Genomic DNA, 23,542 nt, shown 5'->3' with positions numbered 1-23,542 from the left:
ATCTGAAAAATAAAAATTGGAAATAACTTTTTTACTTTATTTTACTTTTATTCACAAGAAGTTTTGTTAGCACGAGATGCCGTTTACGTGTTTGATGATAGAAGCGGCTATAATCGTGATAATGAATCAGACAGACGAAATGTTTTCGTCCACACATGCCTTACACTAAACGTTTTAAAGCACCACGCCAGAGTCTGCGGGTAACACGGAGATCAAGGTAATAATTATACATTTTTTAAACATTTTCTTTCTTTTTAGTGTCCAAAAAATCTGTTAAATGTAAAGTTATCGTAGAAAATGCTGCGTTTTTAGTTTCGCTACCGAAATTCTTACTGTGATATTGGTTATCACGGATGCGTTTAATTCGCCACTGCGCTACACCGTACTAATGATACTGAAGAAATAAACAGCGAGTAAAATCTAAATGGTCTTAGGCGTTGATACTCAGTATCTATTTGTTTAATTTAGTGATCGAATAATTTGTGCATGCTTGATCTGCAAAGAAATAGCTCGAAACACTACAGGAAGTAAAGTCAAGATATTTTGGCAACAGTTTAATAGTTATACACAGTAGTTTTTCAGTAAATATAGAGAAATCTTACGCTAAAATGCAGTGCTCAAAGGATTTTGTTTAAATTTTCTGGAATTGTCGTCATCGGACCCTCAGGTGTATGTAGGTGAGGTGGTCGGGGAGGGGGAGGGAACGTTGTCTGCGCTTTGTTACTCTATACCACCATCACAAAATCAGTCATTTTACATTGGTTTTCTCGTATATTAAGTGACGGAAGAATAAAACAGAATGATAATGTAGTGTTCTAAATGTAATAAAGAATTGTCATTGCCAATGCTCTCTTTATTCCTCGTCAGTTCAACATGGGGATATCAAGACGTCTGCATGTTAAGGTTAATGCAGATGAGAGTGGGTAAGAAGTGACAGCTCGAAAATTCCCAGACTCCTTTGCATTGCATTTGCAGTTTTGCATCCAAAACTTACCAGACACATTTATTAAGGAAGAAAATTCATGCTGCCATGCAGGTTGTGTCCATGAGCACATTGCATGCTACTGTTACAAAAGTTTTTTCTTCTTTGTACTAAGTTGCTTAATTATACTTTAGCATCTTCTTGCACTGTTATCATAAAAGTTCATATTCTTAATAAGGGTCTTTACGTTTTTTGTCACCAAAAGAGTTCTGAGAAAATTATGTGCTTAAAATGAGAAATGTGCTTTCATCTGTTAGTGATTCCTTTAGTCATAACAGCAATCTTAAATGTAAAAAGAGCAATGCAGTTTGCTCCTCAAGAATATCCTTATCACTTGCTATATAGTTTAAGTCTTTAAGAAATGTTGTCTGCTGAATCTAAGTGAATTTCTCAAGCATTCAAGTCTGTCATCCTGCAGTTTAGTAGCAACACTTGTTGAATTTACTGATGTGCTTCACATTCTTCATTGATCAGTTTTGTAGCAACATAAAAGTTTCAGAGAAATAAAATTTTTAAGTTTTTGAACACATTGAAACCAGAAATAATTCAAATAAATCACTTTTGACAGTCCCAACTTCTCTATCTTCTCAGGAGCATCTTTCATGGAGTTAGTTTTGCTCTCTCTTACTTGAGTGACCTGATTGGCTGTCCAGTCATCTCATCCATTATAAACCATTCCTTGTCAACTGATATTGTGTCTTACATTAGATAAACCATTATCATTCCACCATTAAAGTCCAGTCCTAAAGAATTATCATCCTGTTTCAAACTTTTTTCTATCCAAAATACTTTAAAACATTGTTATTCACTAATTAGAAAAGCATTTAGCTGACCACAATCTACTAGAGCTTATTGTCATCACCATCCCACAAAGACTGCACTCTGCACTGCTCTGAGTACTCTGTGATTTGCTGTCCACCTGCGACATGATACTTCAGTGCTAGCTATGCTTAATTTGTTGATTGCTTTTGACTTATTGCTTCTTCAGCGACTTTATTGAGTATCAGCCTCTCTGAAATGGTGTAAGTCCTACCTGATAGATTGCATCCAGTCTGTAATTTAGTTTAATGTTTGTCATCAACAGATGCTCCACCACTTTTAAAGCACTGCTCACATTTTCTTCTGTTAGTGTAAAGTTGACCATACTATACCAGTCCTCTGTGAGCTGCTTTGATTGCAAGTTCAGGCTTGCCTTGGTTGCAAAGTGACTTTGCTGTGGTATTATTGCATTTTTGGTCTGGCCCTTAGGCTAACAAGAGATGGTGATACCCTACCAGCGAAGTTGGATGCTCCTGTCTACTCATGCAGACCTCCAGTATGTGCTTCACATCATATGAAAAATTTTGGGCCTCACATCACATGAGACAAATTTGAGGCGCTTCTTTTCTTTCAGTGGCCTTAGTGTCTTTCCACAGTGACCAGCTTTGAAGCTTTCATGGGCTGACTTAAACATGCCATCCTTCAGCTGGTGGTCTCCTATCTTTTCTGCGTTTTCATCCCTCTCCTCTTCCCTTCAGAGTGATCAGTGCCTTTCACCAATACAGTGAAGACTAGCTATCCTGGGCTCAACTCTCACCATGCACACTCTTTGCATATGGTACCTGACAAGGCTTGCTGCTTTGCCATGACAGCTTTAATTGCTGGCTTGACATAAAACTTCAATTTCTCCACCTTTTCACTGCCCTGCCCCCACTTTGTGGTTTGAAAATTGTGCTTTACCAGTGTATCCTATAGTAAGTATAGTTGTACCCAAAAGTCCTTAATTAATGTACAGTGAGGTGTTTAATTATCTTTTTCTTTTACCAGAGCTAGGAAAAAAGAGTTGTGTTCAGCTTACATTTAAAGAGAAAATTATTTGTGAGTAGAATCCAATATAAGATTGTCATTTGAAGCTATCTCAGTTGGGTGTCCTATGGTAGCAAAGAAGGATTTAATAAAATACATCAGCTCAGTTAAATTCATTAAATTGTCCCTGCCTTTCTCCCAGTGCAGATGCAACTGCTAGGTATTTCATTTTTGTTGATGCTTTTTTGGAAAAGGCCTGGAGTATTTTTCTCATGTTTTTTTCTTCCTTGAGATACTTTATCAGGCACCATTATTTTATTGTGCTACTGTACTCATTGGTCCCTTGACACTGCTTTAGTAATTTGCATGTACTCAGAGGTTGCACAGATTCCATTTCAGTGGGGATCAATGGAGACTTCTATTTAGACTGTTCTTTAGCAATCGTTTTTTTTTTTAAACATTGCCTAAGACTAAGAGATATGGCCAGAGGTCTTTCTGCTACCAAGCCCCATCAATTTGGAACAGATTGCCTGTCAGCCCTTATCACTCTGACTTTCTTACCATCCAAGTCCAAAGTTAAGGCACATTTTTTTCAGAACAGAGACCACTATGACCCTCTCCTGACCATGAGTGTATCCCTTACATGCAAATATGGGTACATGGTGTTTATGATTCCGTTTATGTAGACAGGTCTGTCTATCACTTCTGTAAAATGCTGTGAGAAAATCTTTGGAAAAGCACTATAAAAATGTTTATGATTATTATTGATTAATACCCTCCTTAAATATTTTAAAGCCCAATTATGTGTTTTCAGTCTCATCTACTTTAATAGATATAAAGAATAGGTAATGGTAGATGGGTTGGAGGTTAGTAGTTGGGTAGGTTTGTGAAAGTGTGTGTTTGTGTTGGTGTGTGAATGTGTGCCTGATTATGAGATAATCTCAAAACTAAATAAAGTAGCATCTATTATTTAAACCATGCATTGGAAGAAAATCAAATATGTGTCATGCATGCCACATAGGTGCTACCTTTGATACATGTGCTTGATTAGAAAACATTTGCTAGTTATTTTCTAAAAATAAGAAAACAAGAACTTACGCAGGTTTAATGTTGAGTAATTTATAGAATATACTTGATCAGGCATTTGAAATACTTATGTAGTCAATACATTGAGGAATGTAGACTTCAAATGGTGATACAGTCCCGATTATTCAATCTAGTTTTTTTTATTTTTGGTCGTATAGAGCATTGTTTTGTGCATAGCTATAATGTTACCATTTGACTACCAGCACCAGTCACTCTGGTTAGCGCAGTTATGTAGAGCCTGGCATGGAGAATGTCTGACATTGAAGGGCTTAGCCCAAAAGATGTGTTAACATCTAACAAGTCAGCTGAACTGCTAGTATTTTATTTGTATCAACTAATTCTAGGTGCAAGCATGCAGCTACTATGACTGTGCACCTGGCCTCTGGTGGCTTGAAGTTAGTCTGACTAGATGGCAATCTTGGGCATTCGATGTTTATACTGAAATTAAAGCAATGAGGCATTGCTTTGCAATAACCATTTTCTAATCTAGAACGTGAACTATGCAACCAGAAAGGGTGCATGGTGTGATTGGAGTATCAGCAATGTCTCAGAGATTAAAGCCACTCTTGAGTTACTTTAAACAACAGGAACATACGACCATTATATGTGCCATTATAAGATAAAAGGAAAAAGTGCTAAAGTGGATTTGTTTTCCTTGACATGAGACATAAAATATATATAATGAATCATTCATTTCTTTAGGACACGACACACTTTCAGGTGCAATTTTTGTAAATATTAGAATACTCCTTGTTTTCTTTCAGTCTTCTTTTACTTGACATTTTTACATAAAGGGTTTGCAAAGAATCCATGTTGACATCAGCATCTTCTGAAACAGCCTCTTACTTGTTAGTCATGAACTTGTGTTCTGTGTGTGCAGACTGAGGCCTTGTCATTGTGGCCAGGATAGCTGGTTGTAAGCACAGGTGATTCTGAATTAATTGTCTGCTGTTTATTTTTAGGTGATCAGCAGTCAGACCACAGCTTTTTTTGTCACAGATATTATTGCTTACAGTGTTTGTGACTTAACTGAGTTGGTTTCAACTTATTGAGGTCTTAGTGGTGTGCAATTAGTGGCTTACATTTGTAGGTCAGCCATAACCCGTGTAATTGGATGTTAGAAAGTTCATTGCATGCACTGGCAGGCCATGTGCAAAGCGTACTACGATGCTGGTCATGGTGACAAAATTAATGTTAGGCTGCAAGTGCACTACACACAGCCATATTGGCAAGTGTTGAGATGGCTTTGCAATTTTGAGTGTTTCGTTGCTTCATGTGAACTGCATATAACAATTATTTGGATGTTTTTGCCTTTCGGAGACTTAACACTTTGTCTGTTGCCATTGTCATAACACATCATGGAGAGGGTCCAGTGAAAAGTCTGTATTTTTATTAACATACTTCCCCTTACTTGTTTGTTCATTTGTGGGGTTTTGTCTTTTGGTCAAGCCTTCAAATTAATCTTGCTTTTTAAATACAAGTTATAGAATAAAGGGGTAGTATTTTGAAGAGAGACTGCTGTTATGAAAAAATGCATTGTGAAAATGGTGGTGTCATCTCTTACAAGTGTAAGCTAGAGAGCTGTTCTTTTGTGGGAACATCAAGGGAGAGACAGCAGGTAGTAATAGTGGGAACAGCTGTTGCCAAAGATACCATTTAATGTGGAAAAAAAACCCCAAAACCATAAAATCTTAGATGGGGAAGATGCTTAACAGATGTGATATTTCTGTACATTGAGAAAATTATGAAAAAGAAATCAATAAGATGTTAAACTTGAGAATGTCTCCTTTAATTTTATTTGATCATGATTTTTGTAGTACTATAAACGTTTAATAAGAGTCAGAAGTTTAAAGTTAAAGCCTTTTTCTATCTTGCCTTAGTGATTTTCAGCAGTAATGTTTCATTTATTATTATTCAGCTTATTAATATTGATGTTTATACCTTCAAAATTTCAGTAACCTTGCTAATGGTAGAATTTTCTTTATGTAAGCACATGTCCTGCTTTGTCACTTGAAAGTGGAGAAAAATACCTAAATCATTTTTTTGTGAAAACTGTTATAAGTGACTTGATTTTGCCTGTTTTTAAACAGTCTCTGAGCTCTCTTTGGAGAAAGTTTGATTTGTCCTGCTTTTCTATCCCCTCATGTTATTTTTGTTCCTCACACAGTGCTGCACTATATTAATAAGTCAGATGTGTACCTGTCACTAAGCTTTTAAAGTTTGCCTCATCTCTGTCTTGCTTGCACATCGTGTGTTTGTGTTGCAATCCAAGTGTAAATTTGTTGTGTCTGCTGTGTAAATTATAAGATCTAATATAGTTTTACTTTCAAATCAAACTAGATATAAAAAAGTCAGTTCAGAGATAATCATATATTATTACTTTTAGTTCCTCCAAATTAATGACACAAAAGAAAAGTGTTTAATGAACACCACTGAAAACATTGTGTGACATTATAAACAGGAAGAGAATGATTTTAAGTGTTCTGTTTCTTTTCATATAATTGATGAGAGTCTAATATGAATAATGTTTCTTGCAGACCTTTTGCAGCTAGTACTGATGATGATGATTCTGAAGAAGAGTGTCTGGACTCAATTCCACTGATGTGTGGCGACAGTTTTGAAATGGACGAGAGTGACCGCTTGGTCAAAGAACGCAGGCGCAGGCGGTCTCGTATCAATTCTATTGGATATTTTTTGTCCGAAGGATGGTTCAATTTATGTGCAAGGTCAGAAACTGCATCTGGTTTGTTATTGTTGCATCTGGGTCATGTTCATGGGTCATACTGCTTCCTAATGGAACTAGAGCTGTCAGTACAACTGCAGGAGCAAGTTAGAATGCATGTTTATCAGTAATGCATTTATATGCTATTAGGAGATCTAGAATCATGGTATAACTAGGGTTTAGATATCTCAGATAAAGAACTTTGCCTGATAAATGTTTTTTAATGCACTGCAACTATACTAACCCGTGTTAGTATTTATGAATGGACTGAAAGGAAAACACTTGAGCTATACAAAAAAACAACTGATTTATTGAAATGATTACATTTTCAGCTTTAAACTGTGGTTTCTTTATATCAGAGCAATAGCTATTTGGAAACAAAAATGCATGAGCAGGGTCCTTCTAGTACAGTGGCAAATAAAAATGAAGTGTGTGATAAAGTGCAGATAGCAGCATAACACTTATTTTCATGTTTGTCATGCAACCATTGAAAGGCCAAATAATCTGGTTTAAGTATAAGACTTAAAAAATGTTTTCTTTTAAGATGGCTGAAGTTGATAATGGTAGTTTTACATTATTTTGAGAGTAATACTTCAGGGGGATTTTTTTGTTTACTTTGATGATTAGTTTATATTTGAGTGACGAAATTGAGGAAAATGTACTCTAATAGCAGGTTCAGCTGTACCGTTTCCCTGTGTAAGGGGTGCACACCTGTTGATTGCTTAGTTTTGGATCAGGGATATTGATTTGTTGCCTGAAACAGCTGCAGATAACCCCCTCCTTCACAGTCAAGTATTAGGCCTCAGTTTTTTTTTTTGGTTTTTTTTTTAAGGTGAGTGTGTTTTTTGGACACAACACCTGGAGGGTAAATTATAAAAAAAAAGTCAGACTGAAAAGAACTGCTGTGGCAGCTTAATGTATTGATCAGTTCTGTAAAGATAAGAGACACACAGAAAAAAAGGGAAAGCTACTTATGTGTTGCATGTTGTCAGTGGTCCCCCCACTCAAGTCACTTCAATCCCTAATATTATGTGAGCAGGAAAATTTGCATACAAGGGAGGATGGGGGAGAGAGAGAGTGTGTATGTGCTTGCTTGCATGCATGTACATGTGTGGATGTGTAAATTAGTGATGGAGGAGATGGTGTGCATCTATTCCACTGCTTCTTTCCATATTAAAATGATAACTTATAAACTGTTGTTAACCTGCATTGCTTGTGGTCCAGGCTTAACACCATCAAAAACTGCGGATTCATCTTGTCTAGAAACTTCTGTCTTATTCAGACTCTCTTCCTGATTTTTGCTAGCTTTATTAGCTTTCTAAACAAACATTAGAAAGCAACATTTAATAAAAACTTTAAAGATTTCTGCTGTGAACTATGAAACAATTTGAAATACCTGAATGCAAACTGCACTTAAGCTTGGAACGAACTTTTGAGGAGATACGTGTGTATACTATCAACTAGTAAAATGACATATCAATAGAACCTCTGTATTTCTTGATATATCAAAAAAGAGCTATTTTAGGTGGAGGAATAAAACACTTGAAATAAACATGGAATACAAAAGGATATAAACATGTTAAAATCATTTCATTGGTTGGCATCCTCTGGTGTTACAGCTGCTTGAGCAAACTCTGTGCAAAATGTCGGCAGCCGAGGGAGCTCAAACCTCGCACAGTCTATATTGGACTTGCAACAGGTCCTTCAGAAAGATACCCACAGAATGTCATACGGAACCAGAAATACAGTATTATCACCTTTATACCAAAGGTAGTGTAAGGGTAAAGCAAAGGGTTGGAAACAGCAGTTGGTTTTCTTAACTTCTTTTTTATCTTCTTTCTTTCCTCCCCCTCCCTTCATCTATTCCCTTTCTCCGTCCTTCACTTTGGTCCTAATACTGGGAGTCCCTCAACTCTTCACAGAAAAACCATGTGCTTTCACTGGTTCAGTTCTAAGAAGCTGTAAAGAGTTAAGTTGGTTGGCTAAGGTGCATAGGATGCAGCAGTACAGTCATCTGGGATATATTTCTTATTATTTCCATTTTTTCCCCTTAAGAAACGATGAGAAATGCTATTAATGTAAAGTTTAAACTGTCATGTCTTAAACTTCCATTCATTTCCACCATTTCCAGATTTATGAGTGAACATTTGAGCTAGTTTTGCAGTTTTTAATTTTTTTCTCTTTTTTTTGGTCCTTTTTTTGCCAGGTTCTTTTTGAGCAGTTCCGGATTTTTCTCAATCTGTATTTCCTTATCATGGCGCTGTCCCAGCTAATTCCTGCAGTGCGCATAGGCTATATCTACACCTATTGGGCTCCTTTGGTAAGCTGATAGACATGATAGACGAGCTTTTTAATATGCTTTCTGTGAAGTCATTTTCATACTCTAGGTTCCTGTGATAAGATGAAGGTGAGCAGATTTTCAACCTTGGAAAACCAAAGATACCAATGGCAAATTTGTCTTGCCAAACATGTTATTCATAAATGTGATAAGACTGGTGTTTGCTTTTAAAATATTGGAATTCAAAGCAAAATTGTTGAACCGTTTTTGTTTAAGATATTATAGGTGTGATAGGTGCAAGATGGACAAGATGTAATTGTATGAATATTGAATAATGGAGTGCAGGTGAATACAGGTACATGGAAGCTTGTTTACTTTTGGTGCACATTACTATTTACTTGTACAGCAGACTGATTGCATGTATGATGCAAATGTAAAACCTGTTGTTATCAGCATTTTATGGTCACCTGGTTTCCTTTGATTAAAGTAATGTAAAATGGTTGTTGTTTTTTTATCTCTGTTCACTTTCTCAGTTTAAAAAGCTTAATTTAGTTCCTCTTCTGTTTATTTCAGGGCTTTGTGCTTTTTGTCACAATGTGTCGAGAAGCAATTGATGATTGGCGGCGATATCGTCGAGACAAAGAAGCTAACTCCCAAAAGTACCGCAAGCTTACACGAGATGGGTTTGCTAATGTGCCCAGTTCTGACATCCAAGTTGGAGATCTCATTGTTGTTGATAAGGTATCCTCATCGTTTCTCTTGCTTTTGCTTGTCCATATTAGCACTTAATAGTCTCCAGCCAAACTGAAAGTTGTTTCAGAAAATAAAATCACATGGTTTGTATCCTTTAAAGTGTTTCTTATGGAGCATATTACTTATTGTGAAATGCACTTGACTCAAATGTAATATTATCTTTATTAAGATTGTAAGACATAAGTAGTTTGACTTCTAGTGCATTTCATCAATTTAAACTAGGCTCAAAGCACAAATAGGGGTAGAAATTTCATAAAATAAGATGGTACAAAGCACATATTATCATCAGGAGTTTGGTCAACATCGTGGTCAACAACTAGTAATAAATCTAATCAGCAAAAAATCCAATCACATGGACTGTAGATCAGAAAAAGTTAAATTTGCTTTGAAATAGCAACAATTAATCCTATGAGGCCAAAAACCTCAGACAAGATGAAGAATAAGCCGCATAGACTGTTAATGGATGAAGATGGCTAGCTGTATGTTAAAATGACTTGCAAAGGCATAGAGACTGGGACAAAACAGAGGTACAAAAAAAAAAAAAAAAAAATCAAGAGATATCAAAGTAAATGTAAATCCACAGATGAGACAAAATAGAGCACTCCTCTTGAGCCAGTTTATTATCAATTTGAATGTTTATTTTTCTGAGTTTTATTACGAGTTATCCTTTAACTCAGAAAAATAAATATTGCCACATGAAATCAAAGATGTGACACATACAGGTTTGTCACATTCCATGGAATTAATTTTACTGTCTAGAACCAACGAGTACCAGCTGACATGGTTTTCTTGAGAACAACAGAACAGGATGGTGCATGTTTCATCCGCACAGACCAGATGGATGGTGAGACAGATTGGAAACTTCGCCTAGCTGTGCAGACAACCCAGTCTCTTCCTAGCAATGTTGTGAGTACTTGCTTAGGAGACTTACATGCTTTATCTGCTATATGTACCTTATCCAATTTTTTTTCCTACAAATTCTGAACTGCCTGGATAGTGATAAACTTCTTACTAAAACCTGGTAAAGTGTAAGAATTATTACCATTACACATACTTTGTGTATTCTTAGTCTTTTATTACTTGTCTGCATAGTTGTTTCTAATTCCATCTTTTTTATCCTGTCCACGTCTACTACTTGTCTTAAGCACTGACAGCATGCTCCTTTGTGAGTGTGACTATTCGCTGTACACATTGTGCATTTATTATTATAAAACATAGATCACAATAAATAATTTCTAGTAAACTAACCAATCTCAGTCATCTGAAGAAGTTTTCTCTGAAGTGTGTCTTGAAAAGTGAGAGGTCTATTTTTGTGACTCTGAACATACATGTACAACTTATTTGAAGTAGGTGCACATAAAGACAAAGCCTGTGTTACTAATGCATTGAGATATTTATGGTCTTTACATGGGAATGTCTTTTAACAGGACATTTTAGACATCACTGCAAGTGTTTATGCAGAAAAACCACAGAAGGACATCCACAGTTTTGTTGGGACATTTACAAGAGTGAGTCTGACTCCTGGAAGATTTAGCTGATAGTCCATAATAATGAGTTAATAGTTTGCATCATATAAAGATATGTTTCAAGGTATGCAAACTTAATGACTTACTTTCTTAATGTCTTTGCTAATCACATTTCAACTATGGTCTGTTAGGAAGGCAATGTTTCAGAAAATGATTTAGTGAGCAGCATTCTGGGTAATTTGCACCTAAACTTTGCAATGTATCCTCATTACCATAGTGATGGTCTGCATGCAAAGTTCTCAATAGCTATACTCGAGCTTAGTCACACCACACCAGAAAGATTAAGAGGGAAGAGGAGTGACATTCTTTAGGTATTCTGAACTCTAAAGGCTAAATGGAGTGAAGACATTACTTTTTTCTTTATTTTTTTTACGCTTGTTTAGTGGTCAAGACTTCTTTGCACTGAGACATAGCAACTCACCATAGGAGAGATGTAGAAACAGAAGCTTGCTGATATATGTTTTGGTATATGTATATTGTGTCAGAGTGATGGCAGGACTGCTGAGGATTCTCTGTCAGTTGAAAACACACTTTGGGCCAACACAGTAGTGGCTTCTGGCACAGCTCTTGGTGTTGTCATTTACACTGGAAGAGAAACGCGCAGTGTAATGAACACTTCTCAGCCCAGCAGTAAGGTAATTTAGAGGAGTTGTCATTCTTATCCATTTATTGTAGTTGAAGTTCATTGAATGGCAAAATCTATTTAAACAACTTTGGGTTCTGCTGTTCTAGAGTAAATATGTAATTAAAGTTTATTATTTTCCTTACCTACTGTATATAAGTTTGCAAATTAATTACAAGCTTAGTTTCTAGTCCCTTGATCTAAATATTTTTACAGGATCAAGTTAGTGATAAAAGGAGAATTAATAGTGGCAGTTACAGAAGTAACTGTTGTTTTCTTTCTCTCCAGCTTGGACTTGTAGACCTAGAGATCAACACACTGACAAAGTTGCTCTTCCTTGCTGTCATGATTCTGTCCCTTCTTATGATGATTTTAAAGGTAAGTTGCAGTCTGTTTTCAGAGTAGGAAATGAAAATAAAAAGCAGATGTTTAAAAGAGGTATATTGTGTAGACTTGACCGATTTACTTACAGAGTTTTTGCAGGGACTTCTAATAAGTAATGGTTGTAGGCAAGGCAGCTTTAATTTGTACTACAACAATTTTAAAAAGTCCTTTGGATTTGATTTGTAAGTTTATGGACAATGCTTAAAAGCAAATACATCCCTTAGTGCTATAAAACAAAAGTGCAGAAAACTATCAGCTATCACTCATTCATTACCAAACAAGCACCTCAGACCTTCAGCTTTCTTATCCAGAGTACGATGAAATTAATGACGTTGATACATGGTTTTATGTCCAACTCAAATTCCTCATTCCCAAATGCTTTGATTTCGTTTCAGGGCTTTGGTGGGCCTTGGTATAGGTACCTCTTCAGATTCATTCTTCTTTTCTCGTACATTATTCCTATCAGGTGAGACTATTGTAATCGTTGCTAATTGCTTGGCTGCTTGATTACAAGTGTCTTTATTTTCTGCATGCATGTGCATGTTTGTGTGTATTTGTGCGAACACATTATTCTTGGTTGTATGGTTGCTGAAGAATGCGTGAGAAAATGACCGAAAGTGACTGTTCTTTTCTTATCTATCTGCAGTCTGCGTGTCAACCTAGACATGGGCAAGGCATGGTATTCTTGGGTGATACAGCGTGACAAAGCCATGCCTGGGACTGCTGTGCGCAGCACCACTATTCCAGAGGAACTAGGTCGTATTACTTACCTCATGTCGGATAAAACAGGCACTCTTACACAGAATGAAATGGTGAGCAAGGCTGCACCCAGTGCAGACCCCATATGATTCTATAAATTAACAGCTGCAGAAATGGCATTTTATCAGTTTTTCTCGTTTCCACCACGATTTTCTACCAGTTTACATTTTTGCACAAATTTGTTTATTCAGAATATCTTCACAGCCAGGAAATCTGCTTTTGATAGTTTATCTAGTCTTAGCACATCTTAGGTTTATAATGTTTTTGGTTTTCTTTCAGTTGTCGTCTGTTGTTCTGTTGTAGATTTTCAAGAAACTTCACCTGGAACCGTGGCTTTTTCTTCGGATACAGCTGATGAGGTGACAACTTTTATGCAGCCCTGAATTCCCCCTCCCTACCTCCCCATCCCTATAAAACTTAACGGTGACATATTAAAAGTTCCTCTGTGCTAACCAGGTGACATTTTGCTTACCAAGTTACCTGCTTAAAGATTGCTTGTACTATCATCTCTGATTTCATTTCTCTTATTGTCAACTAAAGACAGGGTATCTACCCTGCCTAATTAAGGGCTTTTTCTCTTCTTTATTCGGTTATAAGCCCACAGGAGTATTTTTAGCCATGATACAAACAATGATAGATACAAACCAGAATATGATAACAATCATATATATATAGATATACATCATATTTTGAAACTGCAATTGCATGCTGAATGGTATGCATTGTTTACAACTACCTACTAAACAGAATAATTACATCCCACCCCTTAGCAGGAAAAATTTTCATTTGAGAAAACGTTTAATTATTTTACACCATTTTAGAAAGAAGACATCTAAAACACAATTCAATGCTGGTTATGATCCATATTAAGCAGAGCTGTCTAGTTCCTGAAAGAATAATTTTGGGTTATTGATAGGTGGCCTCTCACTTGAAAACAGCCTACACACAGATACAGCAGCAGTCCTCAGCAGGGTCTGCCACACCTACACGTACATCAGGACCAGTTCGCGCACTGTGGTGACACGTGTCTTTGAAGCTGTGCGGCTATTGCTCTGTGCCACAATGTCACACCTGTGTATGAGCAGGGTGCCACACAGAACAGCGAAGCAGCCATGGCACCAGAGGCAGACCAGCACATCCATCAGACAGTCTCGTACCAGGCCTCCAGTCCTGATGAGGTCAGCTTGGAACATCTTCCATTATTTATTAAATCCAAGAAGTAGTTTAGTATATTTAGTGTTCTCCATTACAATAAAGGTAACATGTATTGCGCCATATTTTTGCCCTATGGGCAAGCTCGTGGTACTTTACAAAGAATGACATACACACACATGGATGCACACAACATAACTTACAAATGTGTTGCCATATGGGATGATGAATGATACATAGCTAGTAGCTGCTACCAGCTTGTTCAGTTATTTGAAAATTTGTAATCCAGGCTGCAAATGCTCCTATCCACACCACAATTTCAGGTGGTTTTTTTTGCTGATCACCGGGTAGTCTGCAAAAAGCTTATTTTTTGAAAAAGCTGTAAAAAGTTCACAATCCATCAAAAGGGGATCAGTGCAAATACACCAATACAATATATAATTGTATATAATGTAATAATATACTTAATAATAATATAACAACACCAATATGCTTTCCATCACTGCAGGTGGCACTTGTGTCATGGACAGAAAGTGTCGGCTTGACGCTGATCCGGCGGGACCTGACCAGCATGCAGCTGCGCACTCCTACGGGCATGCCAGTTAGCTACAACATTCTGCACATCTTTCCCTTTACCTCAGAATCCAAACGAATGGGCATCATTGTCAAGGTCAGAGAGAGAGTTTTTGCGGCAAGAGGGAGTTAGCTTCGAAAGCAATAGATAGTTGAGCTGGCTGCATTTTAATTGCACTTCTTCACATGGTCACTGTTAAATTGAAAAATTGTCACTGAAAAATTGATACGTATTCCAATGATTATGAAACAGCAAGTGTTGTCTGTCTTTGAAACTATGTTCTTTGTGCACTAGAGCTTCACTTGTAGCACAGTTTTGGAAGTAAATTTTGCTTGCATATCCTAATTCTCACCTTTTGCTGATTTTAATAACTTCATCTTTGTGTAAAGGGGGGTCTGTGTATGTGTGCATGTATGTATGCACATGTGCACATACACCTATGAATCCATATTTTATAGTACATGTCCCTGTATTGCAGGAGGAGGAAAGTGGAGAAATTATTTTTTATTTGAAAGGAGCAGACACTGTGATGCAGTCTATTGTCCAATACAATGATTGGCTGGAGGAAGAGGTATGGAAAATTAGCAAAGGCACAAAACAGATCTGTTTATGGGTTTCTCAATTGTGGGAAATCATGAAATACAGAAAATGTGATGAATTACATTGTTTTATTAAATGCACTAGATCAAGATTTTTCATTTTCCCAGATGTTGCATGCTTTTTCCAGAAGTATCATACGTTTGTCATCTTAACAGTAAACAGGTCTACACAAAATAGTAAACTATGTGCTATGGGGCATGACTTTAAGGGAGTGTGAACTAAGCCTGGATTTTTAAAACAATTGTTCAATTTCTTTTTTGCTAACATGGGCAGTTAAGGGTCTTTAAAATCTCATGCATTGAATATTGGGTATTAAGATCTTTGAAGTGGGTAGTGCCATCAGAAGCAACAGGTTAGGGCAGCGGTTCTCAACCTGTGGGGATGCGCCCCCACGTGCTTACAAGGGGGGCGCGAAGGTGGTCATTTTTTTAAAGTTTCTTATACCGGTATTAGTGAAATTAGCTTACATTGCTGGCTAAGGGGGTCGTCACAAGTAAAAGGTTGAGAACCGCTGGGTTAGGGCTTATGTTTGTCAGGACACTATAGAAAGACAAGTGTTTATAGAACTCTGCAGGAAGACATTTCGCTTAGCTATCTCTGGTGTTATCTATCATACATCAGTTTGGCCATGTAGTCAGATTGTCACCACATATTATCTTTTATCAAACAGTGTGGCAACATGGCCAGAGAAGGCTTTCGCACACTGTTGTGGCGAAGAAAGTGCTGTCAGATGAGCAGTATCAGGATTTTGAGGTTAGTTCCTTATTTTCTGTGTGTAAAATCTTTATTGCGGCCCTATGCTTCACTGGGGCAACTAGGAACAAGATGAAGAAGAAAATCTTGTTTAAGGGCTAAACCAGGGCTAAATCATTTGCCATAAGAGGAAAAAAACTTTCGTTAATGTTCTGTGTTTATGAAACTCTGAAAGCAATGTGAAAAAAAATAACAATAATATTATATGCTTTATAGAAAACTTGAAAGATTGACGTTATCGCCTGCAAGTTGCTTTCATTAGCTGGGGGTAAACAAACCACCAGTTTCATGAGAATCGAAAACTAAGGTCAAGACATTTTTTTAGCTAGTGTTCAAAAATCTGAATGAGTCCTGTGCTCTATGTAAAGTAATATATGTTAACCACATCAATTTTTTTAAAAGTCTCTTTGTGCTAATCCTCTTAGTCAACGAAATCTAAAACTTCATCAGTTTACAACTAGTAATGGATAAACCGCCTGTACCTATGTCACTCAGTCAGTTCTTTAACAAAGCCTTTGTACTATTATCCTTCATTAAGCTCGTACTCATATTTAATTATGTGTCATATACAGTGATTTATATATTTTGATACATATATATTATTCATCTTGTTATGGTGATTAATGTAGTGACTGATTTTATATTATGGGGCGGACCATAAAATCAGAATTTCACATGTAGGTTAAGCTCTAAATCAGGCAAAGCATAACTTGGGAGGTGTGATGTGTACTCATAAAAAAAGTAGTTGTAAGACAAAAATAAGGCAAGTTTTGCATCATAGCAAAACCACAAAACATGTTATCAGATATAAAACCATTTGTACAGTAACAACACCATTATACACCTACAACATCATGGTAAGATTGTATGAACATTAATTTAGAATCTTCTAACCTAAAAACAACAATAGAATCAGCTAAGTAAATCACTATTAAACTATCAGAAGTCAGTATTTTTTTCCAGTCGTTCGTTTATTTTTAATTACATTTAATTTAAATTTACACGTGTCCTGATGGGTTTTGAAATGTGTATGCATGGATTCTGAAACACCTTATGATTTCTGTGGCTCATGTAGACACTATTACATTTCCACTTCAAAGACTTTGGCCACTGTTTTGCCTGCAGTCAAGGTACCAGACAGCAAAACTTAGTTTGCAAGAAAGGAGTGCGCGGGTTCAGGGTGTGGTGGAGTCACTGGAGCGCGACATGGAGCTGTTGTGTTTAACTGGTGTGGAGGACAGACTGCAGGATGGCGTACGGCCAACACTAGAGACATTGCGTAATGCAGGCATCAAGGTGAGGAGGAACTTAACAGGCAGACTGCACAGTTACTTTCTTGGCATTTGCATTTCTGTAAGCTAAACTGATTGGTGAATTTTGAAAAATTAGATACATAGATGAGCAGTGTGTAGGGTTGGACTCTGCATACAGCATCTTGCCTCTCTGTTTCTCTCTTACCAGCCTGATGCACATGAGAGTTCAGTTGAACTACGCTACTGAAGACACGTTATGACTCTTGTATGATTCTGATCTTTGAGATTTGAGAAAATAGGGGTAATACCTACCTTGATAATGAAACTGTTTGGCTAATACAGCTAAAGGTTGATTCTAAACTGACTTTGAAAAAATAGATTGTAGCCATGCAAGGCATATTGTTGTCTGAAAATTATGTATAGATTTCTTTTAGAAAGAAAAATCTAAATTTCTGACCATCTAGTGACCATTAAAGAGTGAACTATGAGTAGTTCATACAGGTAAGACCACCTTAATAAACCCATCCCTTGTATGGAATATAGGATCATACATATTTTTATTCTGCAGGGCTATTGAATCAAACCATGACATGAGAAAAGACATAATGTCAAAAACAGAAGAAAATTCCAAGCTTAAAATTAAAAAACCATCACAAATGTGTTGAAACATCTCTATTCAGTCATGACAGAATGTATGGCTGCACAGCCATGAAATTTTTTTTGTAACAGGTATGGATGCTGACAGGAGACAAGCTAGAGACAGCTGTGTGTATTGCCAAAAGCTCCAAGCTGGTCTCACGCACACAGGACATCCATATTTTGAATCGTGTCACTGACAGAGGGCAGGCCCATTTGGAATTAAATGCACTGAGACGCAAGAATGATGCAGCATTGGTGATATCAGGGGATTCGCTACAGGTATGTGATGAAGATCTTGAAAGACATTAATAGTGATAGTTACACAAGATAATCTGCCCTATGGCTGCTAACTTCCTGAAAAATAGAAAGATCAATTTAGTTGGAGTTAAAGACTGTGAGACATAGACCTTGGAAACTCCCAGTTTTTAAAGCTTAAAATTTCTATGAATCTTAAAATAACTGTAGAACAAGTTCAGAGATGGTGAACACATGCCATCATGTGGCCTTATGACAGAGGGATTCAAGCAGTCTTGATGCTGTGGTGAGATTCGTGTGCTAAAGTTTGTCAACAGACAAAATCTGAATGCATTTTAAATGGATATATGGGGGATTTTACACTGTCATGTGCAGGTATGTCTGAAATACTATGAACATGAGTTTGTGGAGCTGGCCTGCCACTGCCCAGCGGTTGTGGTCTGTCGTTGTTCTCCGACACAGAAGGCTGACATTGTCAAACTTCTTAAAATCCACACAGGGAAGCGAACCTGTGCAATAGGTACCACAGTTTTGCTTCAGTAACTATACCCCATATCAACACTGTATTTCATATCAATCTGTTTCTAGTGCTCTCTTCTCCTTGCCATAATGGGCTTGTCTAGTATTTAATTTGCATGAATGATAATAGAGCGATTATTACCTCATTATTATTGACCACTTCAGTAACATTTGTTTCATCCACAATTCAAATGACTGGCAGCTTCGTTGTTTTTTAAACAAATATATGCTATTAGCTTTCAAACCAAAAGCCTATTTGCTTGTTCAGTTGTTTTTTTTTTCCTTGTTACCTGTTATTTTTGTACGTTTCTCAGAATTAATTTCCAGTATTTAGCTGTTTTCTCTTTATCTCCATGTTCCAGTGTTTTTAACATCATTTCTTTATTATTGCTCATCAGTGCAGAGAATGCAACCAGTCTTGCATGATAAAAGTGCCCTATTCTTATTATGTTCTTATTTCAAATCCTTTCATCTTCTGCCTGATGATCTGGTGTTGTATTCAACAACACTCTGTCCATGCATCAGTTTGGATTAGGGTTATTACTGCTAAGTCATGTCACTATCATTTCCAACGCCATCTATTATAATGCTCTATTTGTTGATCTTCTTCACTGTACGGTGTAAATTCTCCAGCATGTTCAAAATAATGCTGTTGTCTCATTTTCCCTAAAAATAAAAGTGATCACACCACTCTTCTTCTTTATGCACTGCTCATCTGCTCCTCTTATCTGGAGTAAACTGTCACTCCATCTTTGCTGGAAACCTACTCTCTCTTCCATCAGAATTCTCTTAAAACTTACCTTTTTTCCTCCCATAGTGTGTGTCTGTGTGTGTAGATATATATGTGCATGTGTTTATGAGTTCTTTTTTATGTGTGTGTCATGAACTGCTGTAACAAGGCTTTATAAATTATTATAATTATTACCTGTGAATGTGCACAAGAAAGATGGTTGAATTTTAATGGACAATAAGTTGTCATCTGAGAAGTTGAGTTAAGCTGCTCCTGTATGTTGAAGCAGGCACAATATTTGTACAGGAGCATTTTAAAATGTCAAAGTTGTTTTTGTACTCTGTGCCAGGCGATGGTGGCAATGATGTGAGCATGATCCAGGCTGCTGATGCAGGCGTTGGTATTGTAGGCAAGGTAAGATGCATCCTAGCTTGTATTTAACTGGTCTAATTGTCCTTCTGATGTTTGGTTGGTTATTTGAGCTGGAAGCTTATTTATGTTTAATTTTGTTTTAATCTATGATTGTATTTGACATAACTGTTCATGGTAGCATGATGATTCCTGTTGATCTCTTTGGCTGTTGTTGAATTTAATTTAATGTTAATGTTATGATGATACAGGAGGGGAAACAAGCTTCTCTGGCTGCAGATTTCTCCATCACACAGTTCAGCCACATTGGACGTCTGCTGCTGGTTCATGGCAGAAACAGGTGTGTCATTTGTGCCATGTTGTCTTTCCTCTCAGAGTTTCATTTAAGGCTTTTCCTTATTGAAGATAGCAACAAACCGACATGGATTTTCATAGCAGTTTTCTCTACACAGACTATCATAAATGTCCTGACAGAATAAGATGTGGAGGTTAAGGAAAATTCGATGTAGTCCATCGAGTCAACCAGAATAGAGTACTGTAGTTTGCATGTCTTTTTTAAGTCAGAAGCAAAGTATAATTTGGTATTTCCTCTGTTACTAGCTACAAGAGGTCTGCTGCCTTGAGTCAGTTTGTCATCCATCGTGGCCTTATCATCACTACCATGCAGGTAGTTTTTTGTTCTGTCTTCTACTTTGCTTCCATCAATATCTTTCCGGGCTTCCTTGTGGTGGGCTACGCCACAGTGTACACATGTTTCCGGTGTTCTCCCTGGTGCTGGACAAGGATGTGTCTGCAGACATTGCCATGACTTATCCAGAACTATACAAGGACCTCACAAAGGTAAAGATCTCTTGCAGTTTCAATCTAATTTTAAAAATACTTCGTGTGCTTTAACAGATCAGTTGTCTTGTCTTTGTTAACTGTATGTGTGCACGCACATGTGCTACATATGCTACAATCCACCCTCCCCCAGGTTATAGTTTAAGCACTTTAATCTTAGCTGCAAATGTGCTGTATAAATAGCATTATAATGATTACAAAATACTCTTGTCTGGAACACATCTTTTTTTTCTTCCAGAGTGCAGAACAATAGATTTTCTATAAATTCACACCTCTTTAGGCCTGTTTTTTTTTTAATTTTACTGCTAGTTTGCTACAAGTTGAGCTGAAAGGAATAAAACTTCCTGAACACAGGAGAATTAATCAAACATAATTCTCAAAACATAAGATGTCTGTGAGAAGACACACTTTCCTGCATTGCCATATTTAGTAAATAATTTGCAGGTTTTAACAAACTTTATAACTGTTAAATGTTCGTAGGTGAGTGGTGAAGGTAAATTGTTTGCTCAGCATGTGTGAGAGAAGACCTTTATTGCAATGTTGCTAAAAGATCAGAAACCTCACTTCAAGCCAGATTCATGACTGGAAATTCTAACGATTGATGGTTTTGTTGTTTTAGGGTCGCTCCCTGTCTTTTAAAACTTTCTTCATCTGGGTTCTCATCAGCATATACCAAGGTAAGATGGCAAACATTCTTTTTTAATACTGGGAACACAGTGCCATACTATATAGATAATGTTAAAAAGGACTGTCAGATGCTGTCTGGATCCATCTTGTTCTTCAGGATACTTTCAGACAAGAAATCTGCAATGATTATATGGAACTTGTCTCATTACCCCAACTGGTTGTAAGATGAATCAGGCATTATAGAGTTTTGAAAGCCAGAACTTTGTCATTTTTGCGACAACCTTTGGAATAAACTGCGCTGGTTAGTCAATCAACGGAACTATAACTAAATTATTTTAATAGCTGTGTCAATGACTTATTAATTATATTTTCCTATAACCAGCCTCATCCTTGGAATTTGACTATAATTAAACTACAGTAGTTGTATGATCTCCAAAGACCACTGGAAAACTTTCATGTATTCTACAGGTGGTATCATTATGTATGGAGCACTCCTGCTGTTTGAGGAGGAGTTTATCCATGTAGTGTCCATCACATTCACGGCGCTGATATTGACCGAACTGCTGATGGTGGGGCTGACTGTGCGCACCTGGCACTGGTTGATGGTCTTCTCCATGCTCCTCTCATTGTCCATCTACATTGTTTCACTTGCATTTTTTAAGGACTACTTTGGTGAGAATGCCAATGCTATCATTTATATGGTTTTTTTGTCCAAATGTTAAGTATTCACTGCCTGAAGAAAAGATGGAAAAACCCACCTACACAAATTTCCCTCATTTTTTATCTTTCAGTTTAGACGTATTTGTAAAAAGTCCTTGTTCTTTTACAATATGCAGACCAAAAAAATGGTGGTTTTTGTATAATAAGGTTAAAGGTTTTGATGAAATGATTCACTCATAAACAAACCAGATCATTTCAAAGCTTGATGTGTGGTCACCAATCACATTTTTACCCATCTTTAGGTATATTCATTTTTATGAGCATGTTCTCACTTATACACACACATATGTTCTTGCTTCTGTCATTAAGAATATTGCTGAGTTCATGGGTACTTGCTTTATTTCCAGATTCAGCATTTCTACAGACATGGGATTTCTACTGGAAGGTGCTGGTTATAACATCCATCAGCTGCATCCCACTGTACATTCTGAAGTATCTTCGCAAGAAGTTTTCTCCTCCAGTGTACTCTAAACTCACACCATGAGACAGCAGTCTTCCAGTGGCTGTTAAGAGAACTGTCAAATGTCTGGTGCAGCTTACAGCAGAAACAATGCTTTAACAGTCAACCCTGCCCCCCTTTCCTTTCAGAAACTCCCCAGGTTTTGTTCCCATGGAGGTTATATTTTGGGTGCTTTTTATTTCCTTCCCACATACCTAAAATGTTAGATCATATTTTTGCTACATTATGCAAGAGGCGTTTTGAGGAAGAAGAGGACACTTTTTAATCCCATTACTGTAAAATTAACACGGTAAAATAATTGTAATAATATTTATATTTCATCAGTGTTGCTGTGTTAATGTAGATAATACTTTCTTTGTCAATGCAACTGTTCATGCCAGTCCACATTAATGTTCATACTTCCAGAGTGCCCTTTTGTATAACCCTTCTGACATTATTTCTTGTGCAGTGTATCTATAGTGTTATCCATGTAATTTTTAATACCTTTACTGGTAGTGAGGATAACTTCATTTGTACATTCCTTGGTTTTCGTTATAAGAATACATCAGTTTCACAAAATAACAACCAAGTTGCAGAAGTTCTGTGCAGTATGCAGGTTTGCTGATACTTTTGTGCTGCTCTGGTAAACCCATAACATTTCTAAGTTTGCAGGCACAATTTTTGTTTCCTATAAGTAGGGCTTTTTTTTTCCTTGTTCAATGAAATTGGTGCAACTGAGCAGTAGTTGTGAAAACGTTTGCTGTACAGGAAGTGCAAGAGCACACTAAAGACATGGAAATACAACTTCATGAGATGGTGCAGAGGTGGGAATGTGGATAGAATTTTAGAAGCAAATACCCATTCATTTCTGTGGTGACATGCAAGACCATCCAGCTGTGCCTCAGGATTTTCTTACTCCTTAGGCAGCACTAAAGAGGTATGCAGCACAAGGTTACAATAAGCTGACATACAGTCTCATTGCTTGTAGGGACTAAGTTTGTGTGGTGAAGTTGCTTTCTCTTTTAGGCTTAAGATCTGAAGAAATCTAGAAAAAAATGCAGATTATATATATAAAATGCATCTAAAAGTATGGGGAAATGGGGATGAATAAGGAAATTGTGAAATCTTGAAGGACACAATGTTTTGTGCAATAAAAACTGCTTCCAGTGCTGTTA

At 36.9% G+C, this 23,542-nt stretch overlaps 1 protein-coding gene across 1 annotated transcript; it reads left to right on the top strand.

The window, feature by feature from the left end:
* The first annotated feature begins 122 nt into the window (after window positions 1-122).
* On the top strand, window positions 123-23,537 carry LOC112553239 (probable phospholipid-transporting ATPase IIB). Its single transcript, XM_025220332.1, is given in 31 exon segments — window positions 123-217; window positions 868-923; window positions 6,391-6,579; window positions 8,195-8,345; window positions 8,782-8,895; window positions 9,427-9,594; window positions 10,366-10,512; window positions 11,034-11,114; window positions 11,618-11,767; window positions 12,043-12,132; window positions 12,534-12,604; window positions 12,785-12,950; window positions 13,201-13,216; window positions 13,219-13,256; window positions 13,814-13,901; window positions 13,904-13,939; window positions 13,942-14,075; window positions 14,558-14,719; window positions 15,102-15,194; window positions 15,894-15,924; window positions 15,927-15,976; window positions 17,102-17,272; window positions 17,959-18,147; window positions 18,499-18,643; window positions 19,722-19,786; window positions 19,993-20,081; window positions 20,342-20,487; window positions 20,490-20,581; window positions 21,201-21,258; window positions 21,677-21,880; window positions 22,276-23,537. Coding segments are annotated over 30 exon segments (3,321 nt in total). The 5' UTR covers window positions 123-217; window positions 868-873; the 3' UTR covers window positions 22,413-23,537.
* Window positions 23,538-23,542: the final 5 nt, after the last annotated feature.

Source organism: Pomacea canaliculata, linkage group LG12 (assembly GCF_003073045.1).
Source record: "Pomacea canaliculata isolate SZHN2017 linkage group LG12, ASM307304v1, whole genome shotgun sequence".
NCBI classification, from domain to species: Eukaryota; Metazoa; Mollusca; class Gastropoda; order Architaenioglossa; family Ampullariidae; genus Pomacea; species Pomacea canaliculata.
This window is presented reverse-complemented; position numbering and strand designations above follow the sequence as displayed.